This window comes from Anolis carolinensis, unplaced genomic scaffold (genome assembly GCF_035594765.1).
Source record: "Anolis carolinensis isolate JA03-04 unplaced genomic scaffold, rAnoCar3.1.pri scaffold_10, whole genome shotgun sequence".
Classification (NCBI taxonomy): domain Eukaryota; kingdom Metazoa; phylum Chordata; class Lepidosauria; order Squamata; family Dactyloidae; genus Anolis; species Anolis carolinensis.
The window spans coordinates 6,291,183-6,313,660 of NW_026943821.1; the positions used below are offsets into that span (position 1 = coordinate 6,291,183).

The window sequence follows — 22,478 nt, forward strand, 5'->3', positions numbered from 1 at the left end:
TGATATATTGTATTACTGTTTTATCTTTTTATAGTGTGATTTGTATTATGTTGTTTATGTTTTGTTCTATGTTGTTTGGGCCTCTGCCCCATGTAAGCTGCCCCGAGTCCCCACGGGGAGATGGTGGCGGGGTATAAATAAAGTTTTATTATTATTATTATTATTATTATTATTATTATTATTATTACCGCTCCGGGGGGAAGGTAACAGCGCGCCATGCAGTCATGCCGGCCACATGACCTTGGAGGTGTCTACGGACAACGCCGGCTCTTCAGCTTAGAAATGGAGATGAGCACCAACCCCCAGAGTCGGTCACGACTGGACTTAACATCAGGGGAAAACCTTTACTTTTACCTACATTTTAGCTAGTTTTGCTGGGTCAGGTACCACCTGTGCATCATTTTATTATTTTTTTTCTAAGACCGTAGCACCGAATTTTCTTTAAGCCAATAGTCCACATTTCCCCCCATTTATCTAGTTCTATGTTATGCCTGATATTTTGTGCACAATCAGGTATCAGTTCTGTTTAAATTTCCATATACAATAATCTATGCTCATAATAAAAGTTAAAATATGTATGTGTGTATGTGGCTGGGGTGTCCACTTACACAATCTGGGCCCCGACTTCCACAAATAGCTATAACTTCCACTACTCAGAAGACACCAATGGCCCTCCCTCCAATGACATTGCAGGTTATGGCGAGCACCATGAACATGTCCAAGAGCCTGCCAATGTCATCCACAAACACCACCCAAGTGAAGGCTTTCATATGGGGATTATTTCATTCTAGATTTTATGTTTTTCTTCCACCACGGGCATCCCAGTGTTTCTTATGCTCTCAATTTGTGGGGAATTTGCATGACTCCACCCACTGCCTCTCCCATAACCTTTTCCTACTCTTTTCTATGGCACACAGCAAACAGAGGAAGTAATCAGCAACTGAACATACTCAAGAGGTTTGGGGAGAATTCACCGAGATTTATAGGAGTTGTAGGGACTGGGATGTGTAGTTCACCTGCAATCTAACAGCACTCTGAACTCCACCAGCAATGGACCTGGAACTCACTTGGCACACAGAATACCCATGACCAGCAAAAAATACTGGAGATCTTTGGAGGGATTTATAGGAGTTGTAGTGCACTATGAACCCAAACAAGGATGGATCTGGACTAAACTTGGTATGCATCCCCAATATGCTCACATTTGAATACTGGTGGGTTTTGAGGGGAATTGGCCTGGACATTTTGGAGTTGTAGGTACTGGGATGTATAGTTCATCTGCAATCAATGAGCACTCTGAACTCCACCAAAGTTCAGCCGATGATGGAGCTAGACCAAACTTGGCACACCGAACCCCATGACTAATTCAACCTACTGGAGGGGTTTGAGGGGACTGGCTCATCATAGTAGGAGTTGTAGTTTACCCTATAGCAAGAGTGCACACTGAAACCCACCCATGGTGCATCTAGAGCAGTGGTTCTCAACCTTTTTTTGACCAGGGCCCACTTGACCAGAGACCACTTTGACCAGGGACCACCTGAACAGGAATCACTTGACCAGGGACCACTCTCCAACATTAATACCAAAAAGGTTACAAATCAGTTTTTGGTCAATTTTAGATTCAGTTTGATTATCTGGGGTGCAGATTCAAAGAATTGCATTGGTTAGACCACATCAACTTTAATTTTTAATATGTTTAATTAACATATGCCATCCAGCAGTCGCCATCTGCTCGCCTACAGAAAACCATATTTAATAATCTAGAGCTGATGTGGTCTATCCAATGCAATGGCCAGCTCTGCGGAAAGGAGAGGAATTGAAATTAATAAAATAAAATAAAAGAAAGAAAGAAAGAAGAAGAAAGTTCGTAGACCGGATTTTTGTTCTTGTGGCCCACTGTTGGGCGCTGCCCACAGGTCGAGAACCACTGATCTAGAGCAACCTTGCCCAACATAACAAACTTTAAGTACTAATGGAATTTCTCAGGGTGAACCTGGCATGATGTGAATTGTAGTTCACCCACAACCTTATGCATTTTGTACAAGTAAAAAAATGACTTTTTCAAATAACCTGGGCAACGCCGGGTAGCCAAGCTAGTACTTTGCATATTTTTCCAATAAGATGTCTTTCCTTAGTACACGGTTCCTTTTCAAATTCTGATTGGTTCCTTTCAAATCTCATATTTTTATTGTCTAACTCAAATCTTTCTTTCAGTTGCCTATATCTATACCACTGAATCCTTCAGTTCTTCTTGAGTTTTAAATGTGTATTTATCATTTCCATGTGTTATTACATCTCTCTATACACTCTAGTACAGGGGTCCCCAAACTAAGGCCCGGGGGCCAGATGCGGCCCTCCAAGGTCATTGACCTGGCCCCTGCCCTAAACCTTAGACTTACGGTTGACCTAAGTCTACCTGGTCTTTGGAGGTCTTTTTGCTTACCTATGGTCTTATGAGATCGTCTAGATGGTCTTTGAAGGTCTCTTTGCTTAGCTATGGCCTTATGAAACCATCTAGATGGCTTTTAGAGGTCACTTTCCTTACCTATGGTCCTATGAGACCAACTAGATGGCCTTTGAGGGTCCTTTTCCTTGCCTATGGTTTTATGAGATTATCTAGATGGCCTTTGTGGGCCCCTTTCCTTACCTATGGTCTTATGATCATCTAGATCAGGGGTCCCCAAACTAAGGCCCATGGGCTTCCAAGGTGATTTACCTGGCCCCTGTCCTAAACTTTAGACTTAGAGTTGACCTAAGTCTGAAATGACTTGAAGGCACCCAACAACAACAATCTTAATTTTGGACTATTTCATCCTAGTCCGGCCCCCTAACAGTCTGAGGGACTGTGAATCGGCCCTCCACTTAAAAAGTTTGGGGACCCCTGCTCTAGTACTATATCCCATAGCTCCCTTGAACGAAATATTCCGACCGTTCTGCAGAATCCCACCTTGATGTCTAAAATATCGGTTTTTGCCTGAAAAACAAAACGGCACCCTCCTCCTCCTCCTCTTTGCCCACCGATGTGTCCCACCCTTCAGCCATATCCTGTCCTCCCCTTCCTCCGATGGGCAGCCATTGGTTCCTGGGCAAAAACGGCACATCCTGCTTTGCAGGTTTTCTGTTTGCTCCCTTTCCACCCAGACCACAGACAGGGCTAAAATTAAGCTGTTTTTTTTTTCCTTGCAAAGGAGGGAAACTTTGGGACCAAGTTTGGGAAATAATAATAATAATCTGGGGGCTGGGAGAGAAAAGAGCCCTTGTCTTTAAAAAAAGGAGTCAACCTGAGCCTGAAATAAGCCTATTATTAGAGCAGTAACTGTATTATATGAGTCTACACTGACTATATGATGCAGATCTGTGAGTGCGCTTTCATATCACTTGCAAACATATGGAGACTCCATTCATTTCATAAGGTTTCACTACATCATATAAGTCTACACTTACTATATGATGCAGATATCAAAGTGTGCTTTTATGTCGCTTGCCGACTTATGGAATTAAGTCAGCAAGTGACATTAATTTCATAGGGTTTAAGTGCATCATATAAGTCTACACTCGTCATATGATGCAAATATATAAGTGTGCTTTCATGTCGCTTTCCGACTTACGAAATTAAGTCGGCAAGTGACATTAATTCCATAGGGTTTAAGTGCATCATATAAGTCGGCAAGTGACATTAATTTCAAAGGGTTTAAGTGCATCATATAAGTCTACACTCGCCACATGATGCAGATATATAAGTGTGTTTTCATGTCACTTGCCGACTTATGAAATTAAGTTGGCAAGTGACATTAATTTCATAGGATTTAGGTGCATCATATAAGTCTACACTCGCCATATGATGCAGATATCAAAGTGTGCTTTCATGTCGCTTGCCGACTTATGAAATTAAGTCGGAAAGTGACATTAATTTAATAGGGTTTAAGTGCATCATATAAGTCTACACTCGCCATATGATGCAGATATATAAGTGTGCTTTCATGTCGCTTTCAGACTTATGAAATTAAGTCGGCAAGTGACATTAATTTCATAGGGTTTAAGTGCATCATATAAGTCTACACTCACTATATGATGCAGATATATAAGTGTGCTTTCATGTCACTTGCCGGCTTATGAAATTAAGTCGGCAAGTGACATTAATTTCAAAGGGTTTAAGTGCATCATATAAGTCTACACTTGCCATATGATGCAGATATATAGGTGTGCTTTCATGTCGCTTGCCAACTTATGGAGCCTCCATTAATTTCATAGGGTTTAAATGCATTATATAAGTCTATACTCAACAGAAGATGCAGATATATATTTACATGTGCTTTCATGTCACTTACTTACAAATTGAACCTCCTATAATTTCACAGGGTTTGCATGCATTATATAAGACTGCACTCGCCATATGATGCAGATATATACCGTATATACTCGAGTATAAGCCGACCCGAATATAAGCCGAGGCATCTAATTTTACCACAAAAAAACTGGGAAAACATTGGCTCCAGTATAAGCCAAGTGTGGAAAATTTCAGAAATAAAAATAGACACCAATAAAATTACATTAATTGAGGCATCAGTAGGTTAAATGTTTTTGAATATTTACATCAAGCTATCCAACTGATCAAATCATTATTCTCATCTTCTTCAATGTAAATGTGCTTATGTATCCTTTTAATAATAATAGAGTAAAATAATACATGTAATAATAATACTAAATACAGGAAAATAATCCATGTACAGTAGAGTCTCACTTATCTAACACTCACTTATCCAATGTTCTGGATTATCCAACGCATTTTTGTAGTCAATGTTTTCAATACATCATGATACTTTGGTGCTAAATTCGTAAATAAAGTAAATACTACATAGCATTATTGCGTATTGAGCTACTTTTTCTGTCAAATTTGTTGTATAACATGATGTTTTGGTGCTTAATTTGTAAAATCATAACCTAATTTGATGTTTAATAGGCTTTTCCTTAATCCCTACTTATTATCCAACATATTCGCTTATCCAACGTTCTGCCAGCCCATTTATGTTGGATAAATGAGACTCTACTGTAATAATAAATAGAGTCCAATAATAAATATAATAATAATAAGATCAGAGTGAAATAATAAATGTATTAATAATAATAATAAAAATAGAGTAAAATAAATTTAATAGTAGCAACAATAATAGAGTACAATAATAAATGTAATAATAATAGAGTAAAATAATAAATGTAATAATTTCATAAGGTTTAAATGCATCATATAAGTCTACACTTGCAATATGATGCAGATATATAGATGTGCTTTCATGTCGCTTGCCAACTTATGGAGCCATATAAGTCTATACTCAACATAAGATGTAGATATATAAGTGTGCTTTCATGTCGCTTACCTACTAATGGAGCCTCCAATAATTTCATAGGGTTTACATGCATTATATAAGTCTATACTCAACATAAGATGCAGATATGCAAGTGTGTTTTCATGTCGCTTGCCGACTTATGGAGCCTCCAATAATTTCATAGGGTTTCACTGCCTTGAACGGCATTAAACGAATTGACACTCGCCATATAATATACAATGCAGCTCTAAAGGCTGAACACTGTGGAATCATGACCTTATAAAACTAAAACTTCCAGTATTTTATAGCACTGAGTCACAGCAGTTAAAATGACACTAAACTGCACCAATTTGACAGTATAGACTGTATATAGTATGGTCTGCAAGTAGCAAACAGACATCTACGAAAACCTCTCCTTATGATTTATTTTGTTCAAAGCTTGACTTTAGGACCCTAACCTACAGTAGAGTCTCACTTATCCAACATAAACGGGCCGGCAGAATGTTGGATAAGCGAATATGTTGAATAATAAGGAGGGATTAAGGAAAAGCCTATTAAACATCAAATTAGGTTATGATTTTACAAATGAAGCACCAAAACATCATGTTATACAACAAATTTGACAGAAAAAGTAGTTCAATATGCAGTAATTCTATGTAGTAATTATTGTATTTATGAATTTAGCACCAAAATATCACGATATATTGAAAACATTGACTACAAAAATGTCTTGGATAATCCAGAACGTTGGATAAGCCAATGTTGGATAAGTGAGATTCTACTGTATTTTGGAACTTTCCCGTATAACTCACAAGCAACTGGCCAAAAAATAATAACTAAAATGTCATACTGCATTCACATTGCTGTTTTTTGTAGTACAGTAGAGTCTCACTTATCCAACACTCAATTATCCAACGTTCTGGATTATCAAACGCATTTTTGTAGTCAATGTTTTCAATGCATCGTGATATTTTGGTGCTAAATTCATAAATACAGTAATTAGTACCTAGCATTACTGTGTAATGAACTACTTTTTCTGTCAAATTTGTTGTAAAACATGATGTTTTGGTGCTTCATTTGTAAAATCATAACCTAATTTGATGTTTAATAGGCTTTTCCTTAATCTCTCTTTATTATCCAACATATTCGCTTATCCAACATTCTGCCGGCCTGTTTATGTTGGATAACTGAGACTCTACTGTACTGTGTTACATTAAGTTAAACGTGTCTTTATTTGTCTTCATTTGCTTATGACTATCAGGTCAATATAGAGTTGATGGTGTGGTCTAGTATGGGCTCTAGTATTAGGTCTATTTTTAATAGTAACTCTCAAACAACCAGAAACTTCATTTATCTGGCATTTATCAATCCCCATGGGTGCCATATGAGAGTCTATTGTATCACCTTCCTTTTGAACTAATGCTGTTGCAGATGCTGCCCTTGCCCCCACTATATGCAGTAGAGTCTCGCTTATCCAACATTCTGGATTATCCAACGCATTTTTGTAGTCAATGATTTCAATACATCCTGATATTTTGGTGCTAAATTTGTAAATATAGTAATTACTACATAACATTACTGCGTATTGAACTACTTTTTCTGTCAAATTTGTTGTATAACATGATGTTTTGGTGCTTAATTTGTAAAATCATAACCTAATTTGATGTTTAATAGGCTTTTCTTTAATGCCTCCTTATTATCCAACATATTCGCTTATCCAACGTTCTGCCGGCCCGTTTATGTTGGATAAGTGAGACTCTACTGTATATAGCACATGAATGGGGAAATCAAGATTATTCCCATTTCCTTGGCGCGCCCATCAAGCAATCTCATATCTAAGGCTTGGCGCACTTTTGTGCCTTTGCGCCTTTGTCATAGAGTTGGGTGTGGAACGCACACCTTTTCATAATATAGGCATCCTTCGCACGTCAATTATGGGGGGAGCCAACAATTATAGGCCGCATTGTTCATAGAATCCTAGAGTTGGGAGAGACCTCAAAATGCCATCCAGTCTAACCCCCTTCTGATAGGCAGGAAGGCACAATCCGATCCCTCCTGAGAGATGGCCATCCAGCCTCTGCTTAAAAAACCCCAGAGAAGAAGATTCCATTAGGCTTCAAGGCAGTCTATATTACACTAGAGTTGGAAGAGACCCCAAAATGCCATCAAATCCAACCCCTTTCTGATAGTCAGGAAGACACAATTTTATGGCCCAGTTCTTTTTAGGAGCCAACCCAGGATTTTATCAAGCATGTTTGTTTTTATATGATTTTATTTGTTTTATGACTTGCTTTATTGTTGATTGATTTGTTTTATTGTTGTGTTTTATATTGTCTGTTTTGCCTGGGCTTGGCCCCATGTAAGCCGCCCCAAGTCCCCTTGGAGAGATGGGGCGGGGTATAAAAATAAAATAATAATAATAATAATAATAATAATAATAATTATTATTATTATTATTATTATTATTATTATCCCTCTCGACAGATGGCCATCCAGCCTCTGCTTAAAAACCCCCAGAGAAGAAGACTCCATTAGGCTCCAAGGCAGTCTATATTATACTAGAGTTGGAAGAGACCCCAAAATGCCATCAAATCCAACCTCTTTCTGATAGTCAGGAAGACACAATTTGATCCCTCTCGACAGATGGCCATCCACCCTCTGTTTAAAAGCTTCAATAGAAGGAGACTCCATTAGGCTCCAAGGCAGTCTATATTATACTAGTTGGAAGAGACCCCAAAATGCCATCAAATCCAACCCCTTTCTGATAGTCAGGAAGACACAATTTGATCCCTCTCGACAGATGGCCATCCAGCCTCTGCTTAAAAAACCCCAGAGAACAAGACTCCATTAGGCTCCAAGGCAGTCTATATTATACTAGAGTTGGAAGAGACCCCAAAATGCCATTGAATCCAACCCCTTTCTGATAGTCAGGAAGACACAGTTTGATCCCTCTCGACAGATGGCCATCCACCCTCTGTTTAAAAGCTTCAATAGAAGGAGACTCTATCAGATTCCAAGGCAGTCTATATTACACTAGAGTTGAAGAGACCCTAAAATGTCATCCTATCCAACCCTATTCTACCAGGAAAAAGGACACATTCCGATCCCTCCCAACAGATGGACATGCAGCTTCACTGAAAAACTTCCAGAGAAGGAGATTCCACCAAACTTTCAAGGCACTATATTCCCCTATCAAATAGGTTTAACCAAGTTCTTCCTAATGATTAAGTGAAATCTTCTATTATTTTGCACCAAGGTGTCAAGAACACACATACGTAAACATCCGAGGCTTGTTGGCTGGCTGAAAACGCTTTAAATGATTTTCTTTCTAATTGATTTAATTGATGACCTACTTTTGCAAACTTTTTACCTTTGCGCAGAACCAGCCAGAATGGAAAACGGAGCCAAAAGTTATTTATTAATCCCGATCTTTCAAGTGACTCAGAGAGAAAGAGAGCGGCCCAATCGTAAAATCTTCAGCCATACAATAAACGTATATTAATCTATAGGAGGGGCCGCTCCAACTGCCGCAGTGACCCAGAGCCTGAATTCAAGCCATTGTTTGTAAAGTGTGCAAATGTAGCAAGAGTTTCAAACTGGGAAATTCAGTTTTGGGTGAAATCCTGATCAATATCGACATTAATATAAGTTTAAATGCATCTGTCTACACTGAAGAATTAATGCAGTTTGATACCACTCGAAAAAGTAAAACTCAAGGCACTTCTGGTCCAAAATATTATTAGAATACTCAACCTATTTATTATTATTATTATTATTATTATTATTATTATTACTACATTTGATTAATATTAAAAGTATTACATTTATGTATACGGTAGAGTCTCACTTATCCAACATAAACGGGCCAGCAGAATGTTGGATAAGCAAATATGTTGGATAATAAGGAGGGATTAAGGAAAAGTCTATTAAACATCAAATTAGGATATGATTTTACAAATTAAGCACCAAAACATCATGTTATACAACAAATTGGACAGAAAAAGTTGTTCAATGTTCAGTAATGATATGTAGTAATTACTGTATTTACGAATTTAGCACCAAAATATCACGATTTATTGAAAACATTGACTACAAAAATGCGTTGGATAATCCAGAATGTTGGATAAGCGAGTGTTGGATAAGTGGGACTCTACTGTATTATTATTATTATTTTATTATGACACAGCAAAGATGATAGATATGCTGGATTTCATATCACAAAATCACAAGTCGAACACTTCCCAAGTGTATTATTATTACATTTTATTAATATTAAAAGTATTACATTTATGTGAATTTAATTTTTAAACTCTTGGTTATTTTTAGATTTGTTATACTCAGGTTGTCTTTATTTATTTTTTAAATTTGATTTTTTGTTTGTTTGTTTTTTGGCACTGAATGTTTGCCATCTTGTTGGAAACCATCTTGAGTTCCCCTGGGGAGATAGAGTGGGTTACGAATAAAGTTATTATTATTATTATTATTATTATTATTATTATTATTATTATTATTATTACTATTATTATATGTTTTTAATATATATTTTTCATGGTCATTCGCTTTATCTATGTATTTTCATTATGCTGTACCCCACTGTAAGCTGTGAGATGAGGCAGATGAATAATAATAATAATACAGTAGAGTCTCGCTTATCCAACGTAAACGGGCTGGCAGAACGTTGGATAAGCGAATATCTTGGATAATAAGGAGAGATTAAGGAATAGCATATTAAACATCAAATTAGGTTACGATTTTACAAATTAAGCACCAAAACATCATGTTATACAACAAATTTGACAGAAAGAGTAGTTTAATACACAAGTAATGCTATGTAGTAATTACTGTATTTACGAATTTAGCACCAAAATATCACGATGTATTGAAAACATTGACTACAAAAATGTGTTGGATAATCCAGAAGGTTGGATAAGCGAGTGTTGGATAAGTGAGACTCTACTGTAATAATAATAATAATAATAATAATAATAAAAATCAGGAGGCAGAGGGCTTCTGCAAGTGAAACAAACCATAGAAGAGAAACATGCGCTGGCAGATTAATCATTATAATCAAGTCCTATCACGCCTTTTTGTTGGGTTTGGTATTGAATAGCCTAAGAGCTATTCAATGAAATTATTATTATTATTATTATTATTATTATTATTATTATTATTATTATTATTATTATTATTATTGATAGACAGATAAGAGAGAGAGAGAGATGATAGATAGATAGTTGAAAGATGTGCCATAAATGTGGGCAAAACGTCAGGAGAGAATGCTTCTGGAACATGGCAATACAGCCAGGAAAACTCACAACAACCCAGTTGATAGACAGTCAGAAAGATTATGTGAAAGACAGTCAAGAACCAACATGGATGGAAGTCAGTACTAGAAAACTGCTTCAAGTGCAAAAGACAAAAAGTAAATACCGTAAAAATAGAAGAGAAAACCGGCAAAAGAAGGCTCTCCATAGACAGTTCTTGGGGAAAATTGAGAGCAAAATTGACAAGGAAAAAACATGGATGTGGCTCACAAATGGAGCTTTGAAAAAGGAGACGGAGGTCCTGATTCTTGCAGCCCAAGAACAAGCAATTAGAACAAATGCTATCAAAGCCAGAATTGAAATGTCAACTACAGATTCTAAGTGTAGGCTCTGCAAGGAAGCAGACAAAACCATAGATCACATCCTTAGCTGCTGCAAGAAGATCGTGCAGACAGACTACAAGCAGAGGCAGAATACTGTTGCTCAAATAATCCATTGGAACTTGTGCCACAAATACCATTTGCCTGTGACAAAAAACTAGTGGGATCACAAGCCTGAAAAAGTTACAGAAAATGAACACGCCAAACTACTCTAAGACTTCTGAATTCAGACTGACTGAGTTTTGGAGCATAATACAAAGTATGGATCGTCGATGTTGCAATCTAGGCAACAGCAAAAATGATGAGAAGCCACTGGAAAAGCTGATACGCTACGAGGATTTAAAGATCAAACTGCAAAGACTCTGGCACATGTCAGTCAAGGTGGTCCCAGTGGTGATTGGCACACTGGATGCCTTGCTTAAAGACCTTGGCCAGCACTTGAAAACAATCAGTGCTGACAAAATTACCATCTGTCAGTTGCAAAAGGCCACCCTACTTGGATCTGCACACATTATCCACCGATACATCACATAGTCCTAGACACTTGTGTGATCCAATACAACAGCCAGCATAGTGATCTTGTTTGCTGTGTACTAATCTTGTTGTGTATCAAATAATAATAATAATAATAATAATAATAATAATAATCTCTCCAATCAAACTTTTTAAAATGGTCATTGAAATAATAATAATAATAATAATAATAATTATTATTATTATTATTATTATTATTTTATTATGACACAGCAAACAAGATAGATATGCTGGATTTCATATCACAAAATCACAAGTCGAACACTTCCCAAGTGTCTAGGACTGTGTGATGTATTTTCAGATGATGCGTGCAGATCCCAGTAGGGTGGTCTTTTGCAGTTGGCAGATGGTGATTTTGTCAATGTCTATTGTTTCCAAATGCCGGCTGAGATCTTTTGGCACGGCACCCAATGTGCCCATCACCACCGGGACCACCTGCACTGGTTTCTGCCAGAGTCTTTGAAGTTCAATCTTGAGGTCCTGATAGCGGCTGAGTTTTTCCTGTTGTTTTTCGTCAATGCGACTGTCACCTGGGATGGCGACATCAACGATCCAAACCTTTTTCTTTTCCACAACTGTGATGTCTGGTGTGTTGTGTTCCAGAACTTTGTCATTCTGGATTCGGAAGTCCCACAGTATCTTTGCATGTTCATTTTCCAATACTTTTGCAGGTTTGTGATCCCACCAGTTCTTTGCTGCTGGGAGGTGGTACTTGAGGCATAAGTTCCAATGAATCATTTGGGCCACATAGTTGTGCCTCTGTTTGTAGTCTGTCTGTGCAATTTTCTTACAGCAGCTGAGGATATGATCAATGGTTTCGTCAGTTTCCTTGCACAGGTGGTATTATTATTATTATTATTATTATTATTATTATTATTAAGAATATTTCTTTTTCCAGCCAAAATTTTAAAATTGAGCATTGACTACTTTTTCTTCTTCTTCTTCTTCTTCTTCTTCTTCTTCTTCTTCTTCTTCTTCTCTCTAGCCAAACTTTTACCATTTGGGCATTGACATTGTTGCTGTTGTTTTTGTTGTTATTATTATTGTTATTATTATTATTTTCTTCTCTCCAGCCAAACTTTAAAATTTAAAATATGTAAGCATCCATTGCTTGACCTATGCTTCTGATAAAACAAAATAAAGACCCTAATGCACAGTCTGTGAGCTGTGTTGCGTCTGTTTGGGAACGCGTGGCAGAACTCTCTAAATAAATAAAAAGTCATCCAGCAAATTTAAATGACGTACATGGCTGCACGGACCACCCTTTGGCTGCCTCCTGTTTGCCAAGGGAATGACTTTAAAAAACGTATCCTTATTACTAGAAAATTAGGTGGAAAGATTTCGCCAAAGATAAAGCTTAATGCTGGAAACCTTTGGTTAGAGAGAGGTCGGATCTACACTACTCAAAGGCTTTCATGGCTAGAATCACTGCGTTGCTGTGAGATTTCCGGGCTGTATGGCCATGTTCCAGAAGCATTCTCTCCTGATCTTTTGCCCACATTTATGGCACATCTTTCAACTATCTATCATCTCTCTCTCTCTCTTTCTTATCTGTATTAATAATAATAATGATAATAATAATAATATTTTTTTATTTCTAACCCGTCCTCTCTTCCCAAAGGGACTCAGGGTGGCTTCCAAATGTAAAGGCAAATAGATATCTATCTGTTGTCGAAGGCTTTCATGGCTAGAATCACTGGGTTGCTGTGAGTTTTCCGGGCCGTATGGCCATGTTCCAGCAGAAGCATTCTCTCCTGATGTTTCGCCCACATTTCTGGCACATCTTTCAACTATCTATCATCTCTCTCTCTCTCTCTCTCTCTTTCTTATCTGTATTAATAATAATAATGAAATATATATATATCTAACCCGCCCTCTCTCCCCAAAGGGACTCAGGGCAGCTTCCAAATGCAAAGGCAAATACAGTAGAGTCTCACTTATCCAACACTCGCTTATCCAACGTTCTGGGTTATCCAACGCATTTTTGTAGTCAATGTTTTCAATACATCATGATATTTTGGTGCTAAATCCGTAAATACAGTAATTACTACATAACATTACTGCGTATTGAGCTACTTTTTCTGTCAAATTTGTTGTATAACATGATGTTTTGGTGCTTAATTTGTAAAATCGTAACCTAATTTGATGTTTAGTAGGCTTTTCCTTAATGCCTCCTTATTATCCAACATATTCGCTTATCCAATATTCTGCCGGCCCGTTTACGTTGGATAAGCGAGACTCTACTTTAGTAAGATCAGAGTGAAATAATAAATATATTATTAATAATAATACAAATAAAGAAAAATAAATGTAATAGTAGCAACAATAATAGAGAAAAATAATAAATGTAATAATACCGATAATAATAGAAAAAATAATAAATGTACCATATATTCTCGAGTATAAGCTGACCCAAATATAAGCCAACCAGGACCCTCACCCGAATATAAGCTGAGCGGGGCTTTTCCAGTCTTAAAAAAAGGGCTGAAAAACTAGATAATCTCTCCTTATTATCCAACATATTTGCTTATCCAACATTCTGCCGGCCCGTTTACGTTGGATAAGCGAGACTCTACTGTAGATATCTATCATATCTATCTATCTGTTGTCGAAGACTTTCATGGCTAGAATTACTGGGTTGCTGTGAGTTTTCCAGGCTGTATGACCATGTCCAGAAGCATTCTCTCCTGACATTTCGCCCACATACGGATTATAAATGGAAGGAATGATGCCGAGAGGCAGCCATAATTTGCATTGCCCAAGTTTACAATGTTGTAAATACAGTAGAGTCTCACTTATCCAAGCCTCCCGTATCCAAGCTTCTGGATTATCCAAGCCATTTTTGTAGTCAATGTTTTCAATATATGGTGATATTTTGGGACTAAATTCGTAAATACAGTAATTACAACATAACATTACCACGTATTGAGCTACTTTTTCCTGTCAAATTTGTTGTATAACATGATGTTTTGGTGCTTAATTTGTAAAATCATAACCTGATTTGATGTTTAATAGGCTTTTCCTTAATCCCTCCTTATTATCCAAGATATTTGCTTATCCAAGCTTCTGCTGGCCTGTTTAGCTTGGATAAGTGAGACTCTACTGTATACACCATTTCTCCAGAGAAATAAAAAGGAAAGTAAGGCTTAGTTGCAGTGAATTTTCCAGGCTATATGGCCATGTTCCAGAAGCATTCTCTCCTGACGTTTATGCCCACATCTATGACAGGCATCCTCAGAGGTTGTGAGCTCTGTTGGAAACTAGGCAAGTGGGGTTTTATATATCTGTGGAACTGCTACATTCACACTCGCCTCAGGCAGACAAACATTCTTTCTCCTGCTCTGGACATTATTCCGCAGATATATAAACCTCACTTGCCTAGTTTCCAACACCCCACAACCTCTGAGGATGCATGCCATAGATGTGGGCAAATGTATGCTACTAAATGCCAGATATGGAGTCTCAAAACAACTTTGGACATTCCTCGCTCTTTCTTGTTGAAGTCTTCCTAGGAACATCTTGCCCGCCTTGGTTGGGAAAATGAGAGATTGGATCAGATCTCTGAAAGTAACTCTGAGGTTTACGAGACGAACAGCTTCATGGAGCTAGACCCTGTTGACTTCCCTCTAGTTTTGAAGTCCGTTTGAGTTGTCATGGATAAATTAATATCACACTTGTGTATTAGAACGAATGAAGAGTTGGGCACAAAAGCACACGTTCCCATCCCATGGTGATCATAAAGAATGGCTCTGTTTCCCAAATTGTATTCTTTACATGTGACGTACTCTCCAAAAAAGAATGGAATACAGACTTCAAGTTCAACGATATTAGCTTATTTCAACCTTACACACACACACACATATATCAACAACTGTTCCAAAATATTTCAATTCCAATCACTTCTGCTAATATGTATATGTAGATATGTGTGTGTGTGTGTGTGAGTATGTATGTATATATATAATAAACAAGTATCTATTCCAAAACATTTCAGTTTAACTCAGCTCTGCCAGTATATGCATGTGTGTATATGCACGTTTATTTATTTATTTATCAAACTTATATGCCGCCACTCCCCTTGGGCTCGGGGCGGCTTACAAGAACCGGCTAAAATCAACAATTTAATGCAGAGTTACATTTTTATAATGTGTTTTATGAATACTGATGTAAGTTAATAATTTTTTTAACTGATTTATATTGCACTGTATAATTTTTATATATGTGTTTTATTGTAAGCCGCCCTGAGTCCCCTGTTGGGTGAGAAGGGCGGGATATAAATATTGTAATAAAATAAATAAAATAAATAATATTTATATACAGTAGAGTCTCACTTATCCAAGCTAAACAGGCCGGCAGAAGCTTGGATAAGCGAATATCTTGGATAATAAGGAGGGATTAAGGAAAAGCCTATTAAACATCAAATTAGGTTATGATTTTACAAATTAAGCACCAAAACATCATGTTATACAACAAATTTGACAGAAAAAGTAGCTCAATACGCAGTAATGTTATGTTGTAATTACTGTATTTACGAATTTAGCACCAAAATATCATGATATATTGAAAACATTGACTACAAAAATGGCTTGGAAAATCCAGAAGCTTGGATAAGCGAGGCTTGGATAAGTGAGACTCTACTGTATATATATTTGTGTATGTATGTATATGTATGTATGTGTGTGTGTAAAACAAATATTTGTTCCAAAATATAATTCACTTTGACTCACTTCTGTGGGTTCGCTATAGTATTATGTTTATGTATATGTGTATATATATTTCAAATAAACAAGCATTTATTTCAAAAAAATTCGACTCACCTCTGTGGGTTCGTTATAGTACCATGTTTATGTATGTGCCTCTGTGTGTGTGTGTATATATATTTATATGTATATGTGTATATATGTATATATGTGTGTATATGCATATGTTTATATGCATATGTCTCTCTTTGTATTTATATATGCGTCTTGTGATAAATATACACACATATACGAAGACACATATATACAGACACACAGAGACACACACACACACATATATATACATATACAGTAGAGTCTCACTTATCCAACACTCGCTTATCCAACGTTCTGGATTATCCAACGCATTTTTGTAGTCAATGTTTTCAATACATCGTGATATTTTGCTGCTAAATTTGTAAATACAGTAATTACTACATAGCATTACTGCGTATTGAACAACTTTTTCTGTCAAATTTGTTGTATAACATAATGTTTTGGTGCTTAATTTGTAAAATCATAACCTAATTTGATATTTAATAGGCTTTTCCTTAACCCCTCCTTATTATCCAACATATTCGCTTATCCAACATTCTGCCGGCCCGTTTATGTTGGATAAGTGTGACTCTACTGTATACATATTTCTCATTTTAACTTACTACATAGAGCGTTATCAAGTTTTATCAAGCCTTGTTGTTTGGTTTAGTATTGTGATATGGCCTAAGGGCTAATCAATAACATTTATTATTATTATTACATATAAAGACACATGTATATGTGTGTATATATATATATCTCAAACCAACAAAGATCTATTCCGACTCACCTCTGTGGGGTCGTTGTAGTACGAAGTCCATTCCGAAATATCGTGCGATTCCATTTTGACGGAGCCCAGCATTCCAAAAAGTCCCGTCGAGAGGGAAGGAAATTAAAATAAAATAAAGGATGGAGATTTATTAGATATGGATATATATATATATATATATATGTATTAAAAAATCCTGGAATCACTTTCTTCCGGGTCCTTCTTCTTCTTCTTTAAAGAAAATAGGTGTTCTTTCCAGCCCAGTGGCGCCCACCCAAAAAAGCAACGAGTTCGAGATTGACCAAGGGACAGGCGCCTTTTTCGGACTGGATCCCAATTGGGAATGTGATTTTCCCCTCTAGAAGCCAATGGGACTCAACAGGCTTCCATGGATGTGGACAATGGGTCCGATCTTGGGACGCCGCATTGGTGGCAATGCCTTTTTGTCGCTCAGAGGCCCAACCGGCTTGGTCTCTGCAGCAAGAAGGGCTGGTCCTTTGGAAGAGAGAAGCAAGTCTTTATAAAGTGAGACACTTCTCCCAATACTCCGCCCCAAAAAGGAATTTTTTTTTTACCTTAGGTGAGCTCCATCATCTAATGCCATAGGTATCATTGCCATCTGGTGGAAGAGAGCTGTCCAACATGGGAGCTGATAGTTAGCTTTTCACAGTAATGGGATCAAAGATCAATGGTAGGAATTATTATTATTATTAATAATAATAATAATAATAATAATAATAATAATAATAATAATAATAGGACTCTTACAAGTAAAACAAGCAGTCAAAGAAGAAGAACATGCCCTGGCAGAATATGTAAAGCAAAGTGAAGAACCTGCTTTGATTGAAGTCAAAAATCAGAAACGCCTCAAAACACAGCAGACAAAGAATCAGTACAAGAAAACGGCACTACAAACTAGAGCTGACAGCTGGCACAACAAAACATTGCATGGAAAGTTCCTTGACAAAATTGAAGGAAAAGCTGATAAGGAGAAGACCTGGCTCTGGCTCACGAATGGGACCCTGAAGAAGGAGACAGAAGGCCTGATCCTTGCAGCCCAGGAGCAAGACATCAGGACAAAGGCAATCAAGGCCAAGATCGAAAAATCAGCTGATGACCCAAAATGCAGACTGTGCAAGGAAACCGATGAAACCATTGATCATATCCTCAGCTGCTGTAAGAAAATCACACAGACAGACTACAAACAGAGGGACAACTATGTGGCCCAAATGATCCATTGGAACTTATGCCTCAAGTACCACCTCCCAGCAGTAAAGAACTGGTGGGATCACAAACCTGCAAAAGTATTGGAAAATGAGCGGGCAAAGATATTGTGGGACTTCCGAATCCAGACTGACAAAGTTCTGGAACACAACACACCAGACATCACAGTTGTGGAAAAGAAAAAGGTTTGGATCATTGATGTCGCCATCCCAGGTGACAGTCACATTGACAAAAAACAACAGGAAAAACTCAGCCGCTATCAGGACCTCAAGATTGAACTTCAAAGACTCTGGCAGAAACCAGTGTAGGTGGTCCCGGTGGTGATGGGCACACTGGGTGCCGTGCCAAAAGATCTCAGCCCGCATTTGGAAACAATAGACATTGACAAAATTACGATTTGCCAACTGCAAAAGGCCACCCTGCTGGGATCTGCGCACATCATCCGAAAATACATCACACAGTCCTAGACACTTGGGAAGTGTTACTTGTGATTTTGTGAAACGAAATCGCATATCTGTCTTGTTTGCTGTGTCATAATAAAATAATAATAATAATAATAATAATAATAATAATAATAATAATAATAATAATAGTAGTAGTAGTAGTAGTAGAGTCTCACTTATCCAAGACTCACTTTTCCAAGGTTCTGGATTATCCAAGCCATTTTTGTAGTCAATGTTTTCAATGTATCATGATATTTTGGTGCTAAATTCTTAAATACAGTAATTACAACATAACATTACTGCATATTGAACTACTTTTTCTGTCAAATTTGTTGTATAACATGATGTTTTGATGCTTAATTTGTAAAATCATAACCTAATTTGATGTTTAATAGGCTTTTCCTTAATCCCTCCTTATTATCCAACATATTTGCTTATCCAACGTTCTGCCGGCCCATTTACGTTGGATAAGTGAGACTCTACTATATCATATTTTGGTGCTAAATTCATAAATACAGTAATTACAACATAACATTACCGCGTATTGAACTACTTTTTCTGTCAAATTTATTGCATAACATGATATTTTGGTGCTTAATTTGTAAAATCATAACCTAATTTGATGTTTAATAGGCTTTTCCCTAATCTCTCCTTATTATCCAACATATTTGCTTATCCAATGTTCTGCTGGCCCGTTTACGTTGGATAAGCGAGACTGTACTATATCATATTTTGGTGCTAAATTCATAAATACAGTAATTACAACATAACATTACTGCGTATTGAACTACTTTTTCTGTCAAATTTGTTGCATAACATGATGTTTTGGTGCTTAATTTGTAAAATCATAACCTAATTTGATGTTTAATAGGCTTTTCCTTAATCCCTCCTTATCATCCAAGATATTAGCTTATCCAAGGTTTATTTATTTATTTACAGTATTTATATTCCGCCCTTCTCACCCTGAAGGAGACTCAGGGTGGATCACATTGCACATATAAGGCAAACATTCAATGCTATAACATAGAACAGAGACAGACACAGACACAGATACGGGCGGGCCTCAAACTCATGACCTCTTAGTCAGAGTGATTTGTTGCAGCTGGCTGCTAACCAGCCTGTGCCACAGCCCGGCCCATTTAGCTTGGATAAGTGAGACTCTACTGTAATAATAATACACAGGCCGACTAAAAAAATCCTCTTCTTTTTATCTTGATTTTTTGGCCTGTTCTTGGGGTTCTTTGGGGTGCCAATTCTGAAAACTGCATTGGTTAGGCAGCATCAGGTCTAGTTTCTTAGATATCATGGTTTTCATTGGGTGACTGGTATACGTCATATATTCTGTACCTCAGAGACTAGGGCTGATGGGGGAAATCTGGTGCCATTTTTGGAATCAGTGGGTCAAACATACCCAGAAACAGGACTAATATTTGAGGCACCAAAATGTGTATTGGCCAGTATTTGTTTGTTTATTAATTTATTATCATCTATCTATCTATCTATCTATCTATCTATCTATCTATCTATCTATCTATCTATCTATCTATCTATCTATCTACCTACCTACCTATCAATCATCTATCTGTCTGTCTGTCTGTCTGTCTGTCTGTCTGTCTGTCTGTCTGTCTGTCTGTCTATCTATCTATCTATCTATCTATCTATCTATCTATCTATCTATCTATCTATCTATCTATCTATCTATCTATCTATCTATCTATCTATCCACATCATAAAAGTGAAAATATGTACCTGTGTGTGTGGCTGGGGTGTTCACTTACTCAAAAAGGCTCCCACTTCCACAAATAACAATAGCTCCCACGACTCAGGAGACGCTAATGGCCCTCACTTGAATAATATTGCAGTTTATAGCAAGTGCCGTAAACATGTCCAAGAGCCCTGCCAATGTCCTCCACAAACACCACACTGCCCACTACCCAAGTGAAGGCTTTCATACAGGGACAATTTCATCCTTGATTTTCTGTTTTTCCTCCGCCACAGACACCCCAGTGTTTCTGACTCTCTCCATTGGTGCGGAATTTGCATGACTCTGCCCACTGCCTCTCCCATAACCCTTTCCTATTATTTTCTATGGCACACAGAAAACAGAGAAATTGATCAGCAACTGAACATACTGGAGAGGTTTGAGGAGAATTCACCATGATTTATAGGAGTTGTAGGTACTGGGATGTATAGTTCACCTGCAATCTAAGAGCACTCTGAACTCCACCAATGATGGACCTGGAACTAACTTGGCACGCAGAACCCGCACAACCAGCAAAAAATACTGGAGGGATTTATAGGAGTTGTAGTTCACCTACATCCAGACTGCACTAAGAAGCCAAACAAGGATGGATCTGGACCAAACTAGGTATCCACACCCGATATGCCCAAATTTGAATACTGGTGAGCTCTGGAGGGAATTGGCCTGGACATTTAGAAATTGTAGGTACTGGGATTTGTAGTTCACCTGCAATTAATGAGCACTCTGAACTTCTCCAAAGATGGAATTGGACCAAATTTGGGACACAGAGCCCGCATGACCAGCAGAAAATATCTGAGGTCTTTGAGGGAAATTCACCTTGATTTGAGGAAGTTAGTTCACCTACATCCAGAGAGCAGTGAACCCAAACACTGATGGATCTGGGCCAAACTTGGCACACATACCTGATATGCTGAAATTTGATTCCTGGAGTGGTTTGGGGGCAAGTGATCTTCCTTTCTGGGAGTTGTAGTTCATCCACAACCAGGGAAACTGTGACCTCCACTGATGATGGACTTGGACCAAACCTGGCACACAGAACCCCCATGACTAACTCAACCTACTGGAGGGGTTTGATGGGACTGACTCACCATAGTGGGAGTTGTAGTTTTCCCTACAGCCAGAGAGCACACTGAACCAGAGCAAACTTGCCCAACATCACAAACTTTAAGTACTGATGGGGTTTTTCTGGGCTGACCTGGTATGATGTCAGTTGTAGTTCAACTCCGAGCCTAGTGTGTATTACCACTAAATTAGAATTAAACATAAGACTATTGAAAATAAATTAAACAAATGTTCTTAAAAGTATAAATGCATTATCTAGTGCTGTCTAAAGGGAGCGGAACAAAAAGAGCGAAATATCAGGAGATGAGTGTGAGGTTCGTGAAAATGGCTGTCAATGTAGATATGTGTTTTCCTATGTCCTGGGGTGCGTCTACACTGTAGAATTAATGCAGTTTGCCCCCACTTGAAATGTCCTAAGTGTAGTCGTACTCTATACTGCCCTGAACTCTTAAAGGGAAAGAAACACATACATTGTTATTATTAATTCTATTATTATTATTACTATTGTTGTATAAGATGTCCCAAGTGAAGTCGTACTCTATACTGCCCTGAACTCTTAAAGGGAAAGAAACACATACATTGTTATTATTAATTCTATTATTATTATTACTATTGTTGTATAAGATGTCCCAAGTGAAGTCGTACTCTATACTGCCCTGAACTCTTAAAGGGAAAGAAACACATAAATTGTTGTTATTATTATTATTATTATTATTATTATTATTATTATTATTATTGTTGTTGTTGTTGTTGTTGTTGTTGTATAGGATGTCCTAAGTGAAGTCGTACTCTATACTGTCCTGAACTCTTAAAGGGAAAGAAACACATAAATTGTTATTATTATTATTATTATTATTATTACTATTGTTGTATAGGATGTCCTAAGTGAAATCGTACTCTATACTGTCCTGAACTCTTAAAGGGAAAGAAACACATAAATT

At 37.4% G+C, this 22,478-nt stretch overlaps 1 protein-coding gene across 1 annotated transcript in view; it reads right to left on the minus strand.

Annotated features, from left to right (window-relative positions):
- foxa3 (forkhead box A3) overlaps positions 1–17,542 on the minus strand; it is a 35,327-nt gene extending 17,785 nt beyond the window's left edge. Inside the window, exon 1 of the mRNA XM_003229630.4 lies at positions 17,068–17,542. Within this exon, the coding sequence (XP_003229678.3) occupies positions 17,068–17,139 (72 nt within the window). The 5' untranslated portion in view covers positions 17,140–17,542. The remainder of the gene's footprint in view (positions 1–17,067) is intronic.
- Between the last annotated feature and the right edge of the window lie 4,936 nt (positions 17,543–22,478).